The following is an 11,330-nucleotide window of genomic DNA, read 5'->3' as shown; positions in this document are numbered from 1 at the left end:
TGACACGAAGATGAGATCAATTCTAACACTTGGAACAAAGCCTTAGTTCTCCTTTTGATGTTTCACATGACATGGTTTGGTGTCTAGTGTGACTAAATGAAAGCCCGTCACGGCCTCGGCTCTACATCTCAGTCAACGCAGCTGCATGATGAGGAAAATACAGCTGCGCTGCTATAATCGGAGAAAAAAATATTTTATGCAAGTTTTTATAGCATTAGAAACGGAAGTGTGTGAAAACGGCTGTGATTTAGAGGACGTGTCTTTGGGTGGGAAAGTGTGGAAAACATGCACAGGGAAATTGAACCATGATGTAATATTACTTTAGTGCAGGTCTAATGTTTCACAGCAGGGCAGAAATGCGTTACTTCCTGTGTGATTTATACAGCAAGGCTCAGCTAATACTAATACTAATGCTAATGATGGCCAGTAATGGGGGCTGACAGCACAATCTGCTCCTGATTTTTACCCCAGAGGTGACCGTTGCACATGAGGGTCACAGACAAGGGCAAGAATCATGTCAGGCTTGTTAGTGTCTACAGAAGGGGAGGGAGAGTGGATTTTGAGCAGATCCCAGCTGATCCAGGGCTAAGGATTAACTTAATTAGCCCTGATGTTCTGTCAAAATAACCTATCAAATATTGGATTTATTACAACAGATCGGTCTCAGTGCTAAATAATGCAGCTGAGGGAATAATGTTTTCATCTTGAATAACCAAGGAGATAAAAACCTGGCCGAGATCTCAGCATTTTAGATTTTATTGTACATTTAGCATTTAGATCTCCTACAAGAAATGTTCATGACTGGTATAATTATAAATCCCACTCAGTTCAAGTGAACAAATAAGTTTATAATTATACCAATCGAAAAAAATAAATCAATAAAATAAGAATAATAATTATATATGTATATATATATATATATATATATATATAATTATATATATATATATATATATATATATATATATATATATATATATATATATATATATATATATATATATATATATATATATATATATATATCCACCAGCAGCAATTGGTGGAGTCCAAGCATGCTTTGAGAATAGCGCCCCAAGTGGCCGGTTATTTCCAAGTTGCACACAGTATAACGTTTAACACACCACAGAGGAAACTATTGTACAAGTTTTGTGTTGAAATCTCACTTTTAAACTGAAAGATGACTGATGGGTAAGTTGTTTAAGTAATAAGTTCATCATTTCAAATTCAATGTCAGATTGGGACAAAGATACAGTATGTCAAATTTCAGATCAACCTTAAGCTTCCCATAAACAGCTGAGACATGTTTCCAGAGAGAATATTGGAGAATAACTCCAAGATTAAGATGTGTAGTATCAACTGTCAATCAAAATAATACCCACTGAAATGTTTGGTGCTATTTGCCTTTGAAAATATAAGGAGCCTGCAGTTTTTCCATGTGGATTTTGTGTCCCATGTGCTCAAATTGCCTACAAAACAACTTGTGCTAAAAGAGTGTAAAACAACATGCAAGAACTACATAAAATGTTTTATATTGTTCTTTGCATATATCAGTTTCTGAATAGAATGGTGTAAAGGAGCAGTGGGAAACATTGCGGGATCATTACGAATATTACGAACACCAGGGTCCGGTGTTCGAGCCTGAGCGCTTGTTACTGTTTATGTGTCATTTCTTAAGGGCTCCTTCCACTTCCACAAAACATGCCAGGAGATGGATAGGGTAAGATAAATTGCCCTGTGTGTGTGTGCGCTTGGTGTCCTGGTGATCTGGGGGGTATTTTCGGCCTTATGCTCAGTGTTCTGGGGGTAACTTCTGTATCCACTGACCTAAAACATCATCAGATTTTCACAATTCCTAAAAGTAGATAAAGAAAACACAATTAAACAAATGAGAAAAAAATATTATACTTGTTTATTTATTTATTGAGGAAAATAATTCAATATTATAAATCTGTGAGTGGCAAAAGTATGTGAACCTTTGTTTTCAGTATCTGGTGTGACCCCCCCCAAAAGATATTTTCCTTTAGAGTTCGCTGGTATCATTCAGAAGTCATTGTTCCATCAGTGATGGGAGGTTGTCCTGCCCAGATGCAGCAAAACAGACCCAAACCATGACACTTCCACCACCATGTTTCACAGATGAGATAAGGTTCTTATGCTGGAATGCAGTGTTTTCCTTTCTCCAAACATAACACTTCTCATCTAAACGAAAAGTTCTATTTTTCTCTCATCTTTCCAAAAAAAAATTTTCCATTAGACTTCTGGTTTGTCCACGTGATCTTTAGTAAACTGCAGAGGGGCAGAAATGTTCTTTTTGGAGAGCAGTGGCTTTCTCCTTGCAACCCTGCCATGCACACCATTGTTGTTCAGTGTTCTCCGGATGGTGGACTCATGAACATTAACATTAGTCAATGTGAGAGGTCTTCAGTTGCTTAGAAGTTACTCTGGGTTCCTTTGTGACTTCACAGACTATGACACATCTTGCTCTTGGACTGATCTTTGTTGGACTCCACTCCTGGGGAGGAGAACAATGGTCTTGAATTTCCTCCATTTGAACACAGTCTGTCTGACTGTGGATTGGTGAAGTCCAAACTCTTTAGAGATGGTTTTGTAACCTTTTCCAGCCTGATGAGATTCAACAACTCTTTTTCTGAGATCAGAAATCTCCTTTGTTTGTGCCATGATACACTTCCACAAACAAGATCGGACTTTGATAGTGTAGATCCCTGTTCTTTAAATAAAACAAGTCGCTCACTCACACCTGATTGTCATCCTATTGACTGAAAACACCTGAATCTAATTTCACCTTCAAATTTACTGCTAATCCTAGAGTTTCACATAATTTTGCCACTCACAGATATGTAATATTGGATCATTTTCCTCAATAAATAAATGGCCAAGTACAACCAAATTCCCAAAAAGTTGGGACACTGTGTAAAATGTAAATAAAAACAAAATGCAATGATTTGCAAATCTAATAACCCGTATGTTATTCACAATAGAACATAGATAACATAGCACGTTTAAACTGAGGAAATGTACCGTTTTAAGGGAAAAATAAGGTCATTTTGAATTTGATGGCCGCAACACATCTCAAAAGTTGGGACGGGGACAACAAAAGGCTGGAAAAGTAAGTGTTACTAAAAAGAAACAGCTGGAGGTTAATTGGCAACAGGTCCGTAACGTGATTGTGTATAAAAAAGAGTATATTAAGCCGGGTGCACACTGTGCGATTTTTAATAGTCCTTTGTGACTGTTGCTTGTCAGATTGTAAGAACTTGATCCCTGTTGTAAGCCATGTCACACTGTAGGATCTCAGTTGTCATTAATGTCGGACTGTACGACAGTAGAGACACGAAAAACGGACGCACGCAGGAAGACTCGTATGGACAAGGAGAAGCCACACTACAGGACTCAAATCTTCTGACACTGCCAGAATTTAATCTGAGGAAAAATTTTATCGCAACGGCTATTAATCAGCTATCTGGGAACACGTCAAACTAGTGATCAAAGACGACAGATTTTGGCCTAGGATTATAGGAATCTCTTAGGATTCTCAAAATTTGTCTCAGACGACCAAATCGTAGCCAAAATTGTACAGTGTGAACCCAGCTATAGAGAGGCAGAGTCTTTCAGAAGTAAAGATGGGCAGCGTTATTTTTGTCTCATCGTTCTCTTTGTCTATCTTTAGGACAAAGAGAACCCAAATCTGATGATGTTTTAGGTCATATTTATGCAGAAATATAGAAAATATAAGAAATTCACTAACTTTCAGCACCAATGTAAATGTTCTCTTCACCCTGGTCAGATTTTTGTTCTTGGCTGGCAGGAACCGGAACCCGATGTGGTCTGCTGTTGTAGCCCGTCCACCTCAAGGTATGAGATGCTTTTCTGCTTATCATGGTTGTAAGCAAGCACCAACAATTATGTCATGGTCAAAGTAACCGAGAGTACACCCCCCACCCCGATGTTTGATGCGGATACCGGCTGCCTTAAAAATGTGAGTAAACTCAATTTGAAGATCATCTTGCTTTCAACTCAAAAACTTACACTTCACAAGTTTTAAGGACAATGAGTCTTTATTAATCAAATATACATTACAGCACAGTGAAATTGTTTTCTTCGCATACCCCAGCATATCAGGAAGCTGGGGTCAGAGTGCAGGGTCAGTCATGATACAGGGCCCCCTGGAGCAGAGAAGATTAAGGGAATTGCTCAAGGGCCCAACAGTGGCAGCTAGGCAGTGCTGGGGCTTGAACACCCGACCTTCTGATCAGTAACCCAGAGCCCTAACCTCCAAGCCTCCACTGCCCCCAAAAGCAAGACAATTATTCAAAGTTTCATTTTTGAAACCATGACTTCAATATCCCAAACTGGTCATGACAATTGGATTTCATCCATCCATCCATCCATCTTCAACCGCTTACTCCTTTTCAGGGTCGCGGGGGAACCTGGAGCCTATCCCAGGAAGCATCGGGCACAAGGCGGGGTACACCCTGGACAGGGTGCCAATCCATCACAGACAATTGGATTTAAAGAGAAGAAATAAGTTCACAGTGTATCTGCATGCTCTTATGCATTGTGCTGATGCCACATGATTTGCTTTATTGGAAAACGGGTATAGGTGTTCCTATTAAAGTGACCTGTGATGTGTATTGGAAACACTCTTTTGTTTCAGAGCACGTGCATATTCATTGATTAGTGAGCATGCATCGAACGCATCTCTAATTGCACTGCCTTTTCATATAGCTTCGTGTCTTAGCTCAGTGAAAGTACAAGCATGCTGGTTTTGACATTCGTGAAGAGAGAAGCCTGCGCTGGTTCTCATTCTCCATCCCTGTGGGATCCGAGTACAGCGCATTGTCCCGTCATGTGCGTGTGACGCGCGTGCTTTCACTGCCATTTCCCGCGCAGCTGGTGCTCGCGCAATCCCGCCGGCGCCTAGCAACGGGACACCATTTTAATTTCACCTCAGCGCTAATCAGCGGACTGAATGATCGAAGACCTCTTTCTTTTGGTTTTTTTTCTCTACCTCTTGGCGCTCGAGGGTGGCAAAAGAGCAGCCTTTCCACAGAGAACTTTAAAAAGTCAGCAGGGAGGAGATTCATTAGAGAGAAGGGTGTGTGTGTGTGTGTGTGTGTGTGTTCACTGGTGTTTTTTTAAAGAAGACTGAAGGAAGAAAACGATTGACCTTCTCTTGTCCGGCATGAGTTCAGCCCCACAACGACTTATAGATCCACTAAAGCAGGGGTGTTCAAACTTTAGGAGTTCTACATATAAAAAGATTTCCACAGGCGAGCTGTACTAAACATGAATAAATGAATAACAGCACTGTCTGAAACAACCATATCCAAACCTTTCACTCATGAGCCCCACTTCCCACCCATCCGTTTGACAAAACAACAACAACAAAACCCTAGTCAAACACCCTGCTGAAAACCCCCCAACAGAAACCATCACAGAATGTGTAATGTTAGCTATTTAGTTAGCTAGTCATGATTATGTTCATCGTTTAAACAGCAACATGAAACACTCACAGTATAATAAACTAAAATGTATGTAAACTAATTGCAATTAATCAATATACCATGGTTTTGTCATGTTTTAATTGTAAAATTACCTCAGAAATGACCTCTGAGACTCACTCTGTACTTACCTGAAGCGAGAACTGGTTCAATCCAGAATGACAGCTCATTAGCTATGCAAAATTCCGACGCTGTCAGTGGTCGACAGTTTTATTTGATTATTGATTTAACAGAAACAAATCATACACTCATAATCTAATTAGCAATCAAAATGGACATAAATTAAATCCTATTCATTAGTCCTGCTGCATATTGATTAATTTTAACTGAAAAAATAAATAAATAAATAAACTAAATCTGAAGGGAGGACTGCTTCAATCCAGAATGGCCGTTTACATAATTCCAATTAGTATATAGTTTATAATTAGTTTCAGTTCGTTTGTACTTTTAACAGCAACAGATGATACACTCATAATTAAACTAGCAACTAAGTCTTCTGCAATTCCTTCAAACCAAACAGCTTGAACAGCTTTGGTCTGAAGAGTTCTGAAACAGTGAATTTAGTAGGGAATATTTGTTAGCAAAACTATATGTAACAATATAACAATTGTTATATATAACAATCAGGAGATAATGGCCATGATGCTGAAAAAATTTACATTTAGTATTTCTCTTATTAATTATTAATTTGTAATTTACCATGGCATGTTCTGTTCTTTTAAATCATTTTGGACTTTTAAAAAACATATTTAACAAGTTGTACTTTTCCTGTTTATTTATTTATTTTTAACAATTGCTCACTTACAGTTGCAATCAAAATGATTCAACCCCCATTGCAAATCAGGTTCATTGTAGAAATTTACAGACTTTCAGCTGTTTGTGATGAACAAATCAAACAAAAGCAATTGAAATAGTTCAACACAACGAATACTTCAGGTGGTTTCGCCAAATTCAACTGAAAATGCAACTTATAATGATTTCTCCAGTTTCAAAATGATGACAATAAATCTGATTTGCAATGGGGGGTGAATAATTTTGATTGCAACTGTATGCAGTAGTTGCTAAAGCTTATTCCAGGGTTAGAAAGTAATAAACTACACATACATTCTAGTACTTCACTCCATGATTCACTGTAATGCTACTTTTGAGTAGAATTAAATCATTGTACTTTTTAAAATAAAAATTTCAGCTTAGTTACATATATTTATTTATTTAATCACTGTTAGAGAGTAAAGATATAATAATGCTGTGAAGACTGTGAGGTAATTAAAAGATTAAAACTTAAATTGCACTAATATCAGTTTAAATGAGTGCAAATGAAAAGTTTTAAATGAGTCCATTTCAAGACTAAAATAAAGCAGTTTCCTGCCAAATGTCTACACGTCATGCATCAAATGTTTAGTCAGCAACTGCAAAACTTTCTTGTATTTTCTCATTTGTAAGTCGCTTTGGATAAAAGCGTCTGCTAAATGAATAAATGTAAATAAATGTAAATGTATCTGAGACAGTGGAGAGAGAGGAGCATGACTGGTCCAATTTATCAGTTTTTTCATTCATTCATTTTCAGTAAGCGCTTTATAATGGTCAGGCTGGTGCTGAATCTGGAGAATATCTTGGTAACATTGGCATGGAGGTGTGAATACCTAGAGGCAATTTATCTTTTCCAGTCCACCTACTGGTATGTTTAGGAGATGGGAGGAAACTGGAGAACCTGGAGGAGACCCACACTGACATGGGGAGAACATTCAGAAACTCCACACAGACAGTAACTTAAGTTCAGGATCAAACCAGGGACCCTGAAGCTGTGAGGAGACAGCACTACCCACTACATGACTGTGCGGCTCATAGGGACAAAGACTTCTCTTTTTGTATAGATGGTAACAAAGTGCGAGAGAAAAAAACCCACACCTGGGTAAGGCTAAATTTGGAATCATCTGTTTGTTTTAAACATTTTATTTTAATTTAATTGGCTATGCACATTTCACACTTATACAGATGCTGTTGTTCATTGCTTAAACCACTGCAGGCAAAATATTACTTACAACGAGCATCATGTTTGTAGAAAAGAAAAGGCCAGCGCCAGCACCTGTAACGCTTCATCACAAATGTCAATTTATGTAATGCCATTAGAATTGATAACAGTTGAATCTTTACATCCAGGTACTGACTTCATTCTCACATAAACATAAAACATGTTGTCTAATTGAATAATTCACTGCTGCAACACATATTACTGAAGAGGGAGAACCAGACCTCTATGTACAGATCAGGCAGAAGAAATGCTGTGCTGAGGTTGCTGTAACAGTGTAAACAGTTTCAAAAATGAGCACCGACAATGACTACGTTTACATGGACGACAATCATCTAATTATTGACCTTATTCTGAATAACACAATATCCTGATTAAGGTGTTTAAATGAGTCACTTTTAGAATATTCCCTTCATGTTCCTGTTTTACATGTTATAGAACATAGATGGATTAATGGCACACGTCATTACGTCCCCACGCCACGCCGTCCGACGTTCCTCCAGAATTTCACGCATCAACATACAGTTGGTCTTCGTTATGGTACCGTATACAGTTTTGGGTGTTTCATTTTTAATATTACGAACGCTTCAAGTGCAGTTAATTATTGGTCATGCTATACATGCTAATAGACGACTGCTTGAAGCCATGGGCTGCGTCCCAAACCGCGTACTTACCATGTATACATGTATTTCACTTCCTACTATACAGCAGTTTCGGAAGAAGCCGAGCTCTGGTTTGCTGTTAAACGGTTGAGCACTGCCGTGTGTGTATGTGTCCTGTCGCAAAATGCGGTGAAAACTCCCACACAACATTAATAGTGTTATTAAGGTGTGTACGTGTCTATAATGCACTTCGATAATGCAACTAAAACAGGAATACTCCACATGTCTTAATTTGATTTGTGTTTACTTCGAGTATGACTTTAGCCGGATTAAGAGAATCAATAATCACTGTTTACATGGTAATTTCTTAATCAGAGTATCGTCTTAATATCTGAATATTGTTGTCCATGTAAACATACTGATAGCTTCAGTTTTTTGTGCTTTTTTTTTTTTTTTTTTAAGTGTATTTAGTTTGAGTTTAAGCAGTGGTCAAAGGGTACTATTCATTTTGTAAGTGATAGTGAATGACTTATTGTAACACGAGGCTGATGTTCTCAGTGTTTTTTGTTTGTTTTGGGAAAAGTTTGGGGTAAAGGTCAGTGTTTCAGGAAACCTGGAAGAAGGACTAATGAATTTGACATCTAATGGCCAAATCATGTCATTGCAAGGTAATTATCAATTAATCAATCAATAAATAAATAATCCGTATTTTGCCTCGTACACACCAAGTCCCGATTTGTGACTTTTATTGATATTTATTTGTGTATAACAAAAGACATCTGAAACGTTTAATAAGAGTATCTATCGGCGTGGGCGAATACGGCGCTCTGCGCATGCGCGTACCCAGGAGCTGAAACGCGGAAGTGGGCGAATCTCCGCTTGTGTTTCTATGTAAAAACCTGTTATGAAGATTTTAGAGAGCGGTGTAGTTAGTTTAGCGTTGACTGTTTTAGCTGTTTTAGTCGCGATAATCGCGGCGGTTTTGCACTACATGGAGAATTCAGCGGAACCTGTGGACTATAAAGGGTAAAACTTTATGAACATTTAAATAATAAATACCCAAGGTCGATATTAAATATTGCGTATGTGTCTAGAGTAAGGCAATAACACTGCATTGTGGAGCTCTAGTACTGCTTAATTCACACTGAATATTTTAAATGAATTCTGCTAGTTACAGTGTGTGTGCTGAATAAGAGAAATATTAAATGCTGCTTAAATGTGACTTAAAGAAGAGTACAGAGACTTTAATGGCTTCCTTGTGCACTGTGTTAATGAGGATGGTAGATGCTCTAATTATTCTTTTTTGCATTTTCTGCTTTAGCACACCATTCATGTGAGAAGAACGAGACTCAAAAGGGAACCCACAATCTTCTGGGTGACACCCATTACCTGTGTATATAACAGGGGTGAAGAAAATGTCTCTGCCGCCCTCTAGTGGCTGGCTGCGTTACAGCTTTTTAGACCCTGCTCATTACCGTATAAGTGAAGGGAGGACGAGCTAAACTCAGATTAAGTTACAGCTGCGTAAATAATTTTCAGGAGTAGTGTTCTGTCGTTGTTAGAAGTTCAGTTGACTTGTGTTTTTTGTTCTTTCTAAATTAAACGCTCTTTATAGCAGTTATTGGATGATAAATAATAGGGCGTGGCTGATGAGATGATTGACACGTTGAGCCACGTTTTTTTTTTTATTTCCACAGGAACACCCATTCTACAACCTAAAATGATCACCCAAAACATTTAAGCGACTTTCTCACCACAGTCTCTGGACTCTCCTTCCTTTCCGGATCAAACCGGTGTGTGAGTAAGCAGGAAACACGGCAAACCAAATTAACCTGCTGTTTTTATTTTGATTTTATAGGATGGATGTGGCTGCACTAGAGGAAAACTTCAGACAAAAGAATAAAAGTTGTTTTATTCTCGGTGCTTCTGGAGAGACGGGAAAAGCTCTTCTAAAGGAAATTGTGCAGCGCAATGTTTTCACCAAAGTTACCCTGATTGGGCGACGACAGCTGAGCTTTGAGGATAAAGCTTATGAAAATGTGGTAATTAGCCATTCTCATACTTCCAGGACTGCTAAGGAGGAAGCATTTATATTAGCAATAGAAAAAAAACACACGTGATTTGGTCAGGTGAGTAGTGTCTTCCCAGTTGATGATGCTCTCATTCACAGCTCAATGAATGGTTTGGTTTAATGAGGATAAAAATTATCGAATCAATGGCTCTCTTCACCTCCAACTGAGAAAATAGCTTGTAGAAGAATGGTGCTCATCCTTCAGTGCAAAGACATGTAGAATCTACGCCAGCTCATGGTGGCCCAAAACCTTAATACTACAGTTTATATCGGGTGTTTGCTTATGATATGTCACTGGTCTGTATGCACGCAGTACATGGGTTGCCAGCAAACTAGAGTAATTCAACAATAGCATGTCCCAAAGTGTTTTATTCCTCTTATAACACAACAAATTGCCAATGTTTACAATTGGTTATTAATGGTAAGAACAGCATGTCATACTTGACCAATCAAAACAAGGAATTCAACAGTGCTGTGGGATAACTAGTCATAATGACCCTAATGACCACCCAATATTGACAATGTGTACTGTGTTCTGTGACGTTGTGTTCTGCACTGCTTATACCGCTCTGTTGAAGAAAATAAACTACTGCAGTGACTGAATCGCAGCTGAATTGCCAGTTGAAAATTCATATAAAATAAACTGGACATCGTTAGTTTCCGTGGGCATGAAGCGCCAGAGTTACATGAGGCTGTTCACGAAATGATGATGATGATGATTGATATTTGTTTTAAGGTGCAAGAAGTGGTGGATTTTGAGAAGCTGGACGTATACGCCCAAGCATTTCAGGGTCACGATGTTGGATACTGCTGTCTCGGAACAACCAAAGCAAAAGCTGGAACTGTGAGTTTGACAATAACATAAGCTTTTCTGTGATGAACCATACACAGTGTTTACCATCACATTACACCAGATATAATCAGACTGCCAAGATATGTTTTGGTGACTTTACTTTGCTTTAGTTCTTTTAGTCTATAAAGTAGTCTATAGCCTCTTGTTGGGCATCACGTCTGCCTGAAGCGTTTCCTATGAGTAGTAAAATACATTTTCCCCAAATGGTGAAGGGAAAGTGCAAACAGTGTGTCAATGATGTACAGAAGCA

General features: G+C 38.3%; 1 protein-coding gene across 1 annotated transcript in view; it reads left to right on the top strand.

Annotated features, from left to right (window-relative positions):
- Positions 1–9,072: 9,072 nt before the first annotated feature.
- The window catches only part of htatip2 (HIV-1 Tat interactive protein 2), a 5,181-nt gene continuing 2,923 nt past the window's right edge, over positions 9,073–11,330 (top strand). Inside the window, 3 exon segments of the mRNA NM_001200652.1 lie at positions 9,073–9,182; positions 10,015–10,198; positions 10,964–11,071. Coding sequence (NP_001187581.1) covers positions 9,148–9,182; positions 10,015–10,198; positions 10,964–11,071 — 327 coding nt within the window. The 5' untranslated portion in view covers positions 9,073–9,147.

Source organism: Ictalurus punctatus, chromosome 10, assembly GCF_001660625.3.
Source record: "Ictalurus punctatus breed USDA103 chromosome 10, Coco_2.0, whole genome shotgun sequence".
NCBI classification, from domain to species: Eukaryota; Metazoa; Chordata; class Actinopteri; order Siluriformes; family Ictaluridae; genus Ictalurus; species Ictalurus punctatus.
This window is presented reverse-complemented; position numbering and strand designations above follow the sequence as displayed.